Source organism: Carcharodon carcharias, chromosome 10, assembly GCF_017639515.1.
Source record: "Carcharodon carcharias isolate sCarCar2 chromosome 10, sCarCar2.pri, whole genome shotgun sequence".
Taxonomy (NCBI): Eukaryota; Metazoa; Chordata; class Chondrichthyes; order Lamniformes; family Lamnidae; genus Carcharodon; species Carcharodon carcharias.
This window is the reverse complement of record NC_054476.1, coordinates 16,957,906-16,973,741: the sequence shown is the minus strand read 5'-3', so window position 1 is coordinate 16,973,741 and position 15,836 is coordinate 16,957,906. Positions and strand designations below refer to the sequence as shown.

Sequence of the window (15,836 nt, the reverse complement as noted above, 5' to 3'; positions counted from 1 at the left end):
TTTGTCCTGCCAACAACAGACCAATTCCCATTTGAGGGTTTACAAGTACATCAGAAAATGATGGGGAGGCGGTGGTGTAGTCGTATTGTTGCTAGACTAGTAATCCAGAGACCCAAGGTAATGTCCTGGGGACACAGGTTTGAATCCCACCATGGCAGATGTTGGAATTTGAATTCAATTGAAATCCGGAATTAAAGTCTATTAATGACCATGAAACCATTGTCCTAAAAACCCATCTGGCCCTTTAGGGAAGGAAATCTGCCGTCCTTACCTGGTCTGGTCCACATGTACTCAACCACGGCAATATAGTTGACTCTGAAATGGCCTAGTAAGCCACTTGGTTGAATCAAAGCCTAAAGAGATTGGAACCAGATGGTTTTAGGAACCAGAAATGACAATGGCAAACCCTGTCGGCTGTGCAAAATCCTTCTTACTAACATTTGGGGGCTACTGTGAGCTGACACACAGACTAGTTAAGCAACAGCCTGACATAGTCATTGTCACGGAATCATACCTAACAGACAATGTCCCAGGTACAATGATCACCGTCCCTGGGTATGTGCTGTCCACCGGTAGGACAGACCCATTCGGGAGGGAGTTACCTCGACTCCGGGCAACATGAAGTCTCATAACATCAGATCAAACATGGGCAAGGAAACCTCCTGCTGAATACCTGATATTATTGCTCCGTCGAGCCCCTTTCCCCCTCAGCTGATGAATCTGTACTCCTTCATGTTGAACACCACTTGCAGGAAGCACTGATGGTGGCAAGGGCCAGGCAAAGGCACAGAATGTACTCTGGGTGGGTGACTTCAATGTCCATCACCAAGAGTGGCTCGATAGCACCACTACTGACTGAGCTGGCAGAGCCCTAAAGGGCATAGCTGCTAGACTGTCTGTGCCAAGTGGTGAGAGAATCAACAAGAGGGAAAAACATACTTGAACTCATCCACACCAATCTGCCTGCCACAGATGCATCTGTCCGTAACAGTATTGGTAGGAGTAACCACTTGTGTAGACAAAGCCTCGTCTTCACAATGAAGGTACATGCAGTGTGTTGTATGGCACTACCACCATGCTAAATGGGATAGATGGGATAGACTTCGAGCATATCTAGCAACTCATGACTGGGCGACCTTTAGGCGCTGTGGGCCATCATCAGCAGCAGCAGTATTGTACTCAACCACAGTCTGCAACCTATAGCCCGGTAAATCCCCCACTCTACCATTACCAAGCCAGGGGATCAATCCTGGTTCAATGGACAGTGCAGGAGGGCATGCCAGGAGCAGCACCAGGCATACCTATAAATGTGGTGTCAACTTGATGAAGCTACAACACAAGACCAATTGCGTGCCAAACAGCATAAGCAGCAAGTGATAGACAGAGCTAAGCAATTCCACAACCAACAGATCAGATCTAAGCTCTGCAGTCCTGATACATCCAGTCGTGAATGGTGATGGACAATTAAACAACTCACTGGAGGCGGATGCTCTACAAATACCCCACCCTCAATGATGGAGGAGCCCAGCATATCAGTGCAAAGATAAGGCTGAAGCATTCACAACAATCATCAGCCAGAAGTGTCGACTGGATGATCAATCTCAGCCTCCTCTGGAGGTCCCCAGCATCACAGATTGTCTTCAGCCAATTCAATTCACTCCATGTGATATCAAGAAACAGCTGAAGGCACTGGATACTGCAAAGGCTATGGGCCCTGACAATATTCCGGCAATAATACTGAAGAGCTGTGCTCCAGAACTTGCTGCGCCCCTAGCCAAGTTGTTCCAGTACAGTAACAGCACTGGCATCTATCCAGCAATGTAGAAAATTGCCCAGGTATGACCTGTATAAAAAAAGCAGGACAAATCCACCCTGGCCGATTACCGCCCCATCAACCTACTCTGAATTATCAATAAAGTGATGGAAGAGGTCATCAACAGAGTTATCAAGCGGCACTTGCTTAGCAATAACCTGCTCATTGACACTCAGTTTGGGCTTTGCCAGGGTCACTCAGCTTCTGACCTCATTACAAACATGGACAAAAGCGCTGAACTCCAGAGCTGATGTGAGAGTGACTGCCCTTCACATTAAGGCAGCATTTATCCAGGTGTGGAATCAACGAGTCCTAGCAAAACTGGAGTCAATGAGAATCAAGGGGAAAACTCTACTGGTTGTGGTTGTTGGAGGTCAATCATCTCAGTTCCAGGACATTGCTGCCGGAGTTCCTCAAAGTCTTGTCCTAGGTCCAATCACCTTCAGCTGCTTCATCAATGACCTTCCTCCCATCATGAGGTCAGAAGTAGGGATGTTCACTGATGATTGCACAATGTCCAGCACCACTCGCGACTCCTCAGATACTGAAGCAGTCCATGTCCAAATGCAGCAAGACCTGGACAATATCCAGGCTTGGGCTGACAAATGGCAAGTAACATTTGTGCCACACAAGTGCCAGGAAATGACCATCAGCCAATAAGAGAGAACCTAACCATCGCCCTATGATGTTCAATGGCATTACCATCACTGAATCCCCCACTATCAACATCCTGGGGGTTACCATTGACCAGAAACTGAACTGGACTAGACATATAAATATTATGGCTACAAGAGCAGGTTCAGAAGATAGGAATCCTGTGGTGAGTAACTCACCTCCTGACTCCCCAAAGCCTGTCAGCCATCTACAAGGCACAAGTGAGGAGTGTGATGGAATACTCTCCACTTGCCTGGATGAGTGCAGCTCCAACAACACTCAAGAAGCTTGTCACCATCCAGGACAAAGCAGCCCACTTGAATGGCGCCCCATCCACAAGATACACTGCAGGAGCTCACCAAGGCTCCTTAGACTGCACCTTTGAAACCCACGAGCACTACCATCTAGAGGGACAAAGGCAGCAGACACATGGGAACACCATAACCTGTATGTTCCTCTCCAAGCCACTCACTATCCTGATTTGGAAATATATTACCATTCATTCACTGTCGCTGGGTCAAAATCCTGGAACTCCCTCCATAACAGTATAGTGGGAGTACTACATGGACAGCAACAGCTCAAAAAGGCAGCTCACCCACACCTTCTCAAAGGCAATTAGGGCTGGGCAATAAATGCTGGCCTAGCCAGTGACGCCCACATCCCATGAATGAATAAAAGAAACCTACCCTGATGGAGTTATGTGTCCTTTAAATGGGGTTCTTTGCATCAATAATAGCCCCTGCACAAAAAAGAGTGTATGACTGCTGAGGAAAACCCAGCCTACTCTCAGAAAGCTGTTGGCATTCTTAATGCTACTTAATTACATTTGTCAATATAGTGTGATGTCACATGGGAAAAAGTATGAAGGAATGTTGGTTGGATTAGTGAAATTCATTTCTTAAATCTAAATAACATGAACAAATATTGCAGATTCAATGAAAACAAAAAATAAATGATTAAACTAGAATTTTGTGACAGCTGAAGCACTCTATATCCAATCAACTACTTTGAAGCGTTGGGAATATTCTTATGTCAAGAAGCAGCAGTAATTTTGTATGCAAGATGATCCCATAAACAAGGATGCACTAATTTGTTTTTTGCATTATTGGTGAGGGAAGAATGTTGGCCACGACTGCCTGCCCTCCAAATGATACCAAAGGCACTTTCATGCCTATCTGAATCACTGGACGTGGCAGGTAGCAATGTAACACAGACACGAGGTTGTAAATACATTGTCAGTTATTTGATCTATTGTTACAAAAGAATAACTGTTAATTCTGTGCCAGCTAGTTGACTTTCAGGAAAAAATATGTTTATAAAAGAAAACAAACTCGAGTAAGATAAAATGAGTCAGCACAAAATTGAAACTAGATCTTCAGACAGCGATAGCTGGATTATTAATAGACTTTTTGTTCATTTCCAAACTAATTGTCAGTTATTACAAAACTCAATGGCATGCAATTCACACGATAAAATTATTTTACATTTGTCCACCATCAAGATTCACGAAATTAATGTTCGAACAATCTAATTTTGCCAGATGCTGAAATCTATACGCATTTCAGGGGTCAATCGTTGTCAGTGTTTGGTGGTAGAAAGGTATTTGTAGCCATTGACTTCCGTTCTCGTTTGACAGGACGATGTGAATGTGTAGGAAATGTGGTGTTCGTCTTCTAGTCAGCACTACTAGGATGCTTCAAACTAAGATGCACACTTAACGAACTGAAGAATCCGTCATGCAAGGAGACCTATTGTGGAAGTGCTGTTTGATCTACATGTACGTACGAGCAGGGTCGATCCGCAGAGTGTTGCATTGCAGAAGAAACTGAGTGAAATCTACAGAACGGAACCGCTTGTAGTGGGTGAGGAGCAATGCAGTGATTAGTCTGCAACTATGAGCTTCCACGACACTAATAGTAATAAACAACGATATTGAGAGCTAAAAAAACGTCGTTTTGGCACATTATTAGGCTGATCGTAGTCTGAACATACGATTTGAAACAATTAAAATATCATTTTAGCTCCAAGTAAATCAAAACGTACGAGGTATCCAATGTATCCAAAGTCGCTTTTTTATACCGCTATGTGAATCATTTACATGTTTAGAGCTATTTATTTGAATGTATTAATACAGAATTGTCCGAAGAGCTTTAGATTTTGCGAGAAACCTCAACTTCAGTTCATCCAACGGCGTTGATGTGATTATGAAGGATAACTGGAAAGCAAAAGCCTCAAAAGATTTTATATTCATTTGCTAATCGAGTTCTCCAAAGTTTGCAGTCAATTATAATAAAGCAGTGATTTCACTGTCAACAGTATCTTATAGTCACCACCTAAGTTACACCGGAGAAGTTTAACTTAGGCGCATTTTGTTTACGTAAGACGATTTTTACTGTCTGTAATCGACTAATTATTGAAAAATGTGCTGAAGAAATTGCAGATGCTTCTATGATTACTTGCTTCTTTCACATACAACCCTTTTATAAATATCAGTTTGATAGCTTAAATTACGGATGAGGCAAAACATTGTAACACTGCTCTTTGACGAGAAGATGCAATGAATGCTCTACTGTGCAGGCTTATGTGAAAACCCACTGTTCGTTTAGAGGGGAGTGATTATGCCTTACAGTCCTGGTGAAAAAGGAACAGACTGCTGCGTGCCATTAGGCGTACTGTAAACTGTACTAAACCAGGTCACTGTTGTTGATAATGCTGCTTGGAACTTGAGATGTCAGCTCACATTCAGGTACAAAAAGGACTTTCTGAAACAAGAAAAAGTGTATAATTGGAAGTTTCTTTAGCAAGCAACATTGTGTAGTGCCATTTGTAGTCAAGTACTGCAGTAGTTTGGGAACACGGTAAAATTTAAAATACTTAAAAATGTTTTATACTTAATGAAAAATATATATTTTTAATTTTGAAGTAAATCTTTTTGATTCTTGAAGTAAAATGTATGATCCTTTGCGATGACTTCAATCAATAATAATTTGTGTTATTCTGAGTTTGAATCAATGTGTACAGATTCGTTATTTATGCATTAATTTCAACTTCTGAGACATAAACACTAATATACTTCTGAACAAAAATTAAGTTTGTGCATAGTGTATCATCACCTGTTGTTATTCCTTCTATATCATGACAGACTGTTTATCTTTCTTTCTGTTAGATATTACAAGTGGATAAGAAAAGATGTACAGCACATTCAGTTCTAAGGAGCCTGGGCCAAGCCTGTCCGATGTGCACCAATACAGTCAGTGGTTGGCAAGCAGGCATGAAGCTAGTTTATTACCAATGAAAGAAGACTTGGCTCTATGGTTGACAAATTTACTAGGTAAGATTACAATTTTAATGCTTGGTACTTGATTTGAATAATTGAAAATGAGAACTATTTTAAGCTTGCCCAAGGGCTTTGGAAGTAGTTCTGCCATTGAGCAGATTCCTCCTAAAACAGTATCTGAAGCAGAATGTACACATACAAAAATATTGCACAGGAGAAAATCTATGATGGTTGATGGTTCATCTAGCCTGTCCAATAAATCAGTGCTGTTTTTACAGGAATCTTGGTGTTGTTTGAATCTTTACACCCTTCCAGTTTTTCAATACATAGTTACTTCCTTAATTCTAAGTGTACATATATAAAATAATTAGTTTGAACTTTCAATTTACTTTTGTAGAATTATTTTGGTTGCAAGCCTGAGCCTTTAAAGATAAGAACAGAACCTTGTAGTTTGAAAGTTTTGTTGAACCAGATTATGCATCTTGTTCAATTATTTGTGGAGTTCAATTTTGGTACATCTATGAGTCATACGTATTATTAATAAAGTTATTGAGTCTTTTTGACTTGAAGAATTGATATCAATTGTGCACCCAAGTCCTTGATTACTTATGAGGAATGCCATGGTAGATCTATTTTATTAATGTTTACAGTATAGTTAGTATTGCAAGTTGCTGAACCTTTAGGCAATGTTGTTTCATCTTGAGGAAAGAACCATGCACCAGTCATTATTACCCTAACATAATATGACTCATTGGCTTGTATTAATTTTCTTAAGTTTACCAGGCGTGTTTTTTAAGGGTCTTAGTTTAATCATAGGAGGACTTATTAACCTAATGGCCAGAATTTTCTGCTCATTAGGTGGGCAGGCACCCGAACGAGTGTAAAATGACGTGCGATGATGTCAGGCGAGCGCACTCACATGATATTTTGGTCAGTGAGTGCGCGTGGGAGTTGTCAGCACACCCACTGACAATTAACAAGCCTATTAAGGCTATTAAGGATTTCATTGAATTAAACTTTTCACTGCCTGTCCAACCTTATGGTTGGTGGGCAGGTGAAAAGGCCAAGCGACCTTTGGATTTTTTGCGAAACCTTATCCACTGGCAGGATGAGGTTTCGATCTGTCATTAAAAAAATAAAAAAATTTCAAACTAATTTCTAACATGTCCCTGCTCATGAGAGTCACATCAGGGGACATGTTTTTAACATTTTTAAATTCCTTTTTTATTTTTCAAAATCTTCATCTCCCTGAGGCAGCCCTGTGCTTCACAGAGCTTTTCCTGCACACACCCGTGTGAACTTGCACGCTCATCCTCCTTTCCCCCGCCACATAGGCACGCTGAGCTCTGCAGCGCACATTTCGCTGGGTGGGCCTTAATTGGCCCGCCAGCGTGAAATTGCGGTTGGCTTCCCAACCGCTCCCACTCCCTCCGCCAAACCCACCGGACGAGGGCAAAATCCTGGCCAATGAGTGGGAAAGACTATAGAGTAGATTTTTCTCTTCACTGTGTTGTGAATATTCCATTCATGATTCATGTTAATATTTTAGGGGTAATGTTTAGTTCTGGGAAGATTATTGTTATAAAGGTAGGGCAATTAAAGTATTGGGTTTTAGTGTTTGCAAAACACCTAAGGAAATGGCAGTTCATAAGGTCATCCATGGTTGTTTAATAAAGTCAGAAGGCAGGAGTTTAAAACGGTAGGTGAATTTACTTAGCTGGAGAACTGGAGACATGATGTCTACACTACTTACAAAGAAGTGCAGTCCAGAGAGACATTTTTGTTTTAGGAGTTAAAGCTAAATTATCTTAAAAACATTTAGTAAACCCTGAAAGGCCATAAAACCCATTTACTTTATCAGATTTTAAAAAAACGTTATAAATAAGGGATAGCCCAGAGCAGGCTGCTTCATCACGGAGATGGGTGGATCTTAGGAAGGCTCTCTGGTTTCAGTTTATCTCAGTGTTTGATTGGAGGAGCTTTTAGTTGTAGTTTGGACCTCATGTGGTTTGCAACTCATTGAAAGAAGTTAACCAAAATAAATGACAGTTAGACAGACCTGCACTGTAAGTGGAATAAAACACTAACTTCATCATTGACTTTGTGGAAGGTGGGTGAGGCTTAATCTCAATTTGAATCTTGTAAGGGATCAGAAACTGGAAGATTATCTAGATTGAATCTAGTGGGAGAATCTGCAGTGGGCTTCACAGTGCCTTATTGCAAAATAAAGTAACCAGCAGAATAGTTTGGAAGTATTGGAAAAGTAACCAGAACAAGGGGCTGAGACAGTCAGGAGAGGGTCAATGAAAGTTTTATCTATGACAATAGCTGGAGCTGAGGAGAATTCTCCAGAGGGCTCTGGCATACTTATGGGTTGTCCTTACAGAAGTAAATAACTTTTAAGATTGATGTGTCTTATAAGAGAATTCTTAGGGAACATAGGAAGTAAGCCTGGGTGAATAACATATATAGTTATAAACCATATTATTAAGTTAATAGTGCTTGTTTAGTTTAAATCTTTTATATACAATAAAATTTGTTTTGTTTGAAATCTTGTGGTATAGTCCTGTTTGTTAAAAAGAGGCTTTCGTATTTCTTTTTAAATGTTAACCATTCCTAAATGGATCATAACACCTGCGCCTGGGAAATTGGCACTCCCCATGACAAGTGAAGATTAGAAACTAGTAAAGCCCTGTTACATGAGTTTTCTGCCTTCAGGCTCCCCAGGATTTCCTGGGATTTCCATTATTCTTAAATTTTGCAACTTTAGTATGTTCAGGCCCAGCATTGATATTATAGGGCAGGATTTTCTGGCTCTGTGAGATCAGGAAAATTAGTTTACCACCATCGTAAAAGCAGTCCAGGATCGTCTGCTGCAGCCATCAATGGCTGGCCATGTTTCCTGCCACAGAACATCGGGAAAGACATTTTAATGCATAATGCATTTGCATCTCATTATAAGGGCTACTCGCTGGAATCATTCCCCCAAACTGGATCAAGAGGGCAGGGGTCGGTGTCCAATTAAACTGACGTGTTTTACAACATATATAAGTGAAATGCACCTGGCAACCTGCACTTCACTCGTGACTTAACATCTGTCATAGGGAAAATGTTAGAAGCTATTAATAAAGAAGCTATAGCAGGGCACTTAGATAAGTTCAAGGTAATCAGGCAGAGTCAACATTGTCAACTTATTAGAGTTCTTTGGGCAAGTAACATGTGCTGTGGATAAAGGGGAACCAGTGGATGTATTGTACTTAGATTTCCAGAATGCATTTGATAAAGTGCCACATCAAAGGTTATTGCAAAAAATAAAAGCTCATGGTATAGCCAGTAACATATTGACATTGATAGAAGATTGGTTGGCTAACAGCAAGCAGAGAGTGGGCATAAATGGGTCTTTTTCAGGTTGGCAAAATGTAATGAGTGGTGTATCACAGGGATCACTGTTGGGACCTCAGCTGTTTACAATTTATGTAAATAATTTGGATGAAGGGTTTGATGGGATGGTTGCCAAATTTGCTGATGACACAAAGATACATAAGAAAGAAAGTTGTGAAGAGAGCATAAGGAGGTTACAAAAAGATATAGATAGGTTAAATGAGTGGGCAAAGATCTGGCAAGTGGAGTACAATGTGGGAAAATGTGAAATTGTCCATTTTGGCAGGAAGAATAAAAGAGAAGCGTATTATCTATATGGTGAGAGATTGCAGAGCTCTGAGATGCAGAGGGACCTGGGAGTCTTAGTGCATGAATCACAAAAGGTTAGTATGCAAGTACAGCAAGTAATTAGGAAAGCTAATAGAATGTTATCATTTATGCGAGGGGAATTGAGTACGAAAGTAGGGAGATTATGCTTCAGTTATACAGATCACTAGTGAGACCACATCTGGAGTACTGTGTACAGTATTGGTCATCTTATTCAAGGAAGGATGTAAATGCGTTGGAAGCAGATCAGAGAAGATTTACCAAACTAATACCTGGAATGGGTGGGTAATCTTATGAAGAAAGATTGGCCAGACTAGGCTTGCATCTGCTGGCGTTTAGAAGAATTAGAGGTGACTTGCTTGAAGCATATAAGATCCTGAGGGGTATTGACAGGGTGGATGTGGAGAGGATGTTTCCTCTTGTGGGAGAATGTAGAACTAGGGGTCACTATTTAAAAATAAGGGGTCACCCATTTAAAAAGGAGATGAGACAACATTTTCCTCTCAAAGGTTCGTGAGTCTTTGGAACTCTCTTCCTGAAAAAGTGGTGGAAGCAGAGCCTTTGAATATTTTTGAGGGAGAAGTGGATAGATTATTGGTAAGCAAGGGGGTGATAGGTTATTGGAGGTAGGTGGGATGCAGATTTGAGTTTATTATCAAATCAGCCATGACCTTCTTAAATGGTGGAGTAGACTCGATGGGCCGAATGGCCTACTCCTGCTCCTTGTTCTTATGTTTATGTGACTTCGAGGTTCCTTTGCCTATCTTGCATGGCGCAGCGCTCATGGCAAGTCACACTCAGCATGCCCTCCCCCTGCCTGGACTGGGACAAGGACAGTCTTGGCAAGCTCAACATGGAAGTGCTTCTTCATTTAGGCTTTGCCGGCAGCACCACATTGCTTTCAGGGGGGTGCCAGATGCAGCGGTAAGGCAGGGTTTGCTTTTAATGTGCTGCAGGGCAAAGCCTCCACTGAGAAAGGGGGGAAACTGGCCTGAGGCAATGGAAGGGGCTCTAGGGCAAGGCCTCCACAGGGGAAGGGGGGAAACTGGCCTGAGGGAAGGGAAGGGGCTGCAGGGCAAGGCCCCCACTGGGGAAGGGGGTAAACTAGCTTGAGGAGGGGGAAAGAGCTGCAGGGCAAGGCCTCCACTGGGGAAGGGGGCAAACTGGCCTGAAGAAAGGAAAGGGGCTGAAGGCCAAGGCCTCCACTGGGGGTAAGACTGGGGAAGGTTGCATTCAGACACATGACTCGGGGTGGAGGGTGGGATCCGGTGGGGAAGTATCCTCAGCGCCAGGGTGGGGAGAGAGTCGGTTACAGATTGACATAAGTGACTTTGCGCCAGAATAGGAGGATCACTGAATGAAGAAGAACTTCCATGTTGAGCTTGCCAAGACTGTCCTTGTCCCAGTTCAGGCAGGGGAAGGGCATGTCAGTATGTCAGTCCAGCCTCAGTCATGCCCAGGCTATTGCACACGGGGTATTGTAACATCACACGCATTTGTGGCTTCTGGCATCACACTGGGCCGCAGATGGCACACTCAGTCAGGGGAGGCATCTGTAGCCTTTAGATGGGGAAAAGATATTGTGGGGACATTCGAGGGTGTCAGAAGGGCATGTATATGGCAGATTGTGCAAGTGTCCTCAGGTTGGGGAGGGGTGAGGTCTACACAGGACAGAGTCTCATCTACCTCATCATGTTCCGGGGGTAACAAAGGGATATCGACCACAATCATGATGGGATCAAAGAATACAGGAGTAGGATTGAGAGGTCTTGGAGGGAGCGAAACCTGAACATTAAACTCCTGCAGGATGATGGGAAGGATTTCCACACTCAAACAGGGAGGGTCAAAGCTGGTCTGGTGGTGAGACCGCAGCACCACCATCTTCCAATCTGCAGCAATGGCGCAGTATTGAAAGGAGGAGAAGCTCTGCTAGTGAGGGCTCTGAGGGCCAATTGGAGAGCAGATACATGCACTTGGGGGCCGATTAAAGGGACATCCAACTGAACTGTGCATTCCTAAATGAGGAGAGATGCACAGCTGAGACATGTTAGGAGCCTTTCAATGACAATGCAGGGAATCAGGATAGTGAAGCTATGATGTGCTTTCATTCAAGACTAATCCTGCAAAGTGGCACTAATCAATCTCCTGGTATTAACCCTTTGTTCACAGCATGGAGATTCCCCAGAGCAGTAATGCACTCCAGAGCAATTGGGCAACTGGACAAGCTTCAGCACAAGCTACAATAGTGACGCTTGTCGAAGAAGAGAATCTTCAGGTCCCCCTCAAAAAATTTAGTTCTTGACTTAACCTCTTCCCTTGTGTATCCCAAAGAGTGTGGCATTAGAGTGCAGTGAATGAGGATCCAAGCGCCTGGACTGAAAGCAGCACATCCAAGCACCTAGCCAAAGCAAAGCAGCCAGTCATGTAAAGAGGCTGGACGGGTCGGCGGGGGGGTGGGGGGGGGGTGCTGGTGGCAGTGGGGAGGGGTAGTTGGGGGGTGAGGCGCACCTGCATTGCCTGGATTTTTGGGGCGATTAGTTTCCGACACTGGAACAAAGCACTCGAACCCACATTTACTAATGAGTCATTGACAGAAAAAGGATTTGCAGGCTGGTGCTGACTCATGTCTGTTTCTCCTTGATGCTGCAGAGAGACCATCAGAAAGATGGAGCCTGGATTTATTGCTGCCTTCATAGTCACACACAGGCAAGAGAGAAGAAGAAGAAAATTGGAATGGAGGCACCAGGCTCACCAAAGGGAGGAGTGAAACCCTCAAGACCAGGGGCAGCAGGGCCTACTCCAGATGCAGAAGCACCATGTATAGGCACCTCACAAGACCATTGCGTGCACAGAATTCGTATGTCTTATCTGCAGATGAGTGAGAGACAGTGCCACTGACCCCTCCGCCTGTCCAGATATCTGGTGACTCAAATTTGCCACATTCTGTGGGAGTTGTTGCCATGGGGACTGGGAAGGAATCCACTGCCACTGGCTGTGAGAATAGTCGCTGCACTGAACATGAGTGACTCCTTCCAGGACTCTACTGGAGACTTTGCAGGAACTCTCAGGCATTCACTCACAAATGCTCACATGAGGTGACAGGCACCATTTTTGCTAAGGCCCACAATTACGTCAACTTTGATAGACATCAAACAGCCAGTATGCCAGAGCAGCAGGCTTTCCAGAGATTTCTGGATTCCCACAGGTACAGGGTGCTATTGGCTGCACTCATTTGGCTACACAGGCACTCCAACACATAAATAGGAAAGGTATCCACTCGCTCAGTGTTCAGCTGGCCTGTGGCTATAAGAAACTTATGTATGTTTGCGCAAGATATCCAGGAAGCGTCAATGACTCTTACAGCTTGAGTAAATTGCAGATTCCGGACATCTTCAAGAGACCACACAGGATCCAGGGTTGGCCCCTCGGTGACAAGTGGTACCCCCCCACAAAGGATGTGGTGATGCCAAAGCATTCTCATAGCAGCCAGTCATGTAAAGAGCCTGGAGGGGTGGGGGGAGTGGGAGATGAAAGGCATACCTGCACTGGCCTGGATTTTTGGGGCAATTAGTTTCCGACACTGGAACAAAGCCCTTGAACCCATATTCACTAATGAATCATTGACAGAAAAAGGACATTTGCAGGCTGATGCTAACTCATGTCTGTTTCTCATTGATGCCGCAGAGAGAACATCAGGAAGATTGTCCTTCCATCCCAAGTGGCAGCCACAGAATCCTGCAGAGAGAAGTTACAACAATGCTCATGCCGTTACCCGAGCATTGATGGAGCAGACCATAGGTATCTTAAAGATGCAATCCCAATGCCTGGACAGATCTAGAAGAACCCTCCAGTGCACTCCCCAGAGGGTCTTACTGATCATCGTGGCTTGCTGCGCTCTGCACAACCTGGTACTGCAAAGGTGGGGAGAAGATGCCGACAAGGAGGAGCTGCACGTCTCCTCCAATGAGGAGCACATCGAAGGCGATAATGGCATTGAGTCCGAAGAAGCCGAGGCTGCAGGGGAAGAGCCCATAGCATGAATCAGACAAGGCAGGCATGTGCGTGACACCCTCATAGCTGTCAGATTCCACAAGGAGGATGACGAGTTGCAGTTAGTACCCTCTTGGAACTCTGCCAGATCTGTCCAGGCATCGGAATTGCATCTTTAAGATGTCTATGGTCTGCTCCATCAATGCTTGGGTAACGGCATGAGCATTGTTGGTCTCCACCGTGGGCCAACATTGCCATCAGCATTGCTATTCCTCTCATTTCAACCATGCACTTCATATGAGAGTAAATAGTTACACATCAGGCTCACATTGTCCCGATCCTTTGAAGGATGATGAAACCTCGGGAATATGTGTCCTTATTGAGATGCGGTACTAATTGGAACAGGGAGTCCTGGCATCAGATGTCAGAAGGCACTGACCCTTCAAGCATCTCTCCACATCCCAGTCACAATGGCAACCTATAAGAGCCAGGAGCTGTTCTATTATCCTCAGGGGACTCCTAGATGTACGCCTTCAATCTGACAAAGCTCCTCAAAGAGATCTATCTCTAGCAATGGGACAATGCATTCTGTGTAAACTTGATGGCAAAATTGATAGATGACACTTAGGCCAAGGCAGCCGAGGATGTTCCACAGGTATGTATCTATTCAGAGATGACTCAATCCTGTGTGTTACCTTCTTCTCTCACATTAACATCTGGCACTCTCAGTTAGGGATGCTGGCCCACTTTTATCCTCACCTTACTATGCATGTGGACCACCTGAAGATGACGACGTTCAACCGCCTGCATGCCAGACATTAAAATCCCTTGTCTTTAAGACATACATTGTGCCCTCGCAAACTCCAAAATGCTTAGAAACCATGAGGCCATCAAGGTGATGAGTCGTTATTAATAAAGAGCAGACTTCAGCTTCAGTACATCCGCACTCCTATACCATTGCTCCGCTCAACATTGTCTAAAGCTACAGTGTGTGCTTTCAGAGAATGCTCAAAGGCTTTGTTGACTACCAAAAATCATCATTTGTAATTAGCATCACACATCTTGGTGAGTGCTTAGTTGATGGGATGCACAGTGCTGCATATCAACCTTGTGACGAGAACCTTGTGGCTGCAATACAGACAAGTACAAGTTGAGAAACGATCAAGATTGTAGGTTCAAGCACTAGGGAAATAATGTGACTGAGGGACCAGAGCTTTGGCATGTTGAGGTGGCGAGGTGCTCCCACTTATTGGTGAGCTTAGCAGATGTACACTTGGAAAGTCGGAAACGTGGTTAGCAGACAGGAGCACACACAAGCTTTTAGTAAGGCCTTGTAGCATGAAAATCCTGCTGGATAACAGAGAGCACATGGAGATGCATGATATATGACGCTTTTCCATGCGGAAACACATCTCTCCTTGCACACCATGCCTTCACCTTTCAAGAAGAAAGACAAGATAGGAGAACACCTCTGCCTCAATCTTACAGAGCCAAGAATAAACATGATATGATCCTGCAAAGCATGTGAACGAGGTTCCTTCCACAAGCACATTAAGTTCGAGGCATCACTAGTGTCAAGAATGATCTGAAAAAGGGGCACACACTATGGTGAAATGGTAGCACAGTACATAGACGAGAGACCCATGATAGCGATGCCTATGATAAATGGGGGGAGATACCATGGTATCACACCTGATTGACTTCAACACAGTTCATCATAAAAAGGAGGCATACGTAAGAGATGTGAAATTGGTGTGATTATATTTACATTTATGAACATTATGTTCATTTTGTGAACACCCATGCCACCGTTGTACTCCTAAATTTTTCTAACTTTCCTAACCCTACCGCTACATTTGGGTGCATCCCCAGCATCCACCAGGTGGAGGCAGCATGCTGACTGCTACCCCCTGTTGTTTGTGATGACGTTTGTGGGTGTCCTGCTGTGGGACAGTGGACCTTCTTGGCCTGTGGAGCTGGAGGTGATGGGGTCACAAGAAGAGAGAATTGGGATCGGCTGGACACTCTTGGAGTCACCTGGGTGGATGGCCCTGGGGTGCCATCTGCTGGTCCTCCTCCCTATGGGTGTTCGAGGGCCCCTGGCTGAGTCCTTGAGGAGAAGGGGCAGCTGGACTGAGATCAAGGTGCCCTGCTCCCCATTCGCATGGCCACTGATGAATGCCACCAGGGGCTACAGCAATGGGGTGCAGCTCCTGCATCAATGTAGGACCAATGTCCTGGACCAAGGTCTCTATGTTGGTCGCCATCCTGACCTCAGTGCATTGGCATGCTGGCGCTATCATCTCAGTCTAAATGCGGACAGACTCCTCCATTGTCCATTGCAATCTTAGGAATGCAGCTGACATCTCTTCCGGATGTTCCCGTGATTATTGC

General features: G+C 44.1%; 1 protein-coding gene across 1 annotated transcript in view; it reads left to right on the top strand.

The window, feature by feature from the left end:
* Positions 1-5,141: 5,141 nt before the first annotated feature.
* LOC121283332 (growth arrest-specific protein 2) overlaps positions 5,142-15,836 on the top strand; it is a 213,055-nt gene continuing 202,360 nt past the window's right edge. The window contains exons 1-2 of the mRNA XM_041197796.1: positions 5,142-5,213; positions 5,634-5,798. Coding sequence (XP_041053730.1) covers positions 5,657-5,798 — 142 coding nt within the window. The 5' untranslated portion in view covers positions 5,142-5,213; positions 5,634-5,656. The remainder of the gene's footprint in view (positions 5,214-5,633; positions 5,799-15,836) is intronic.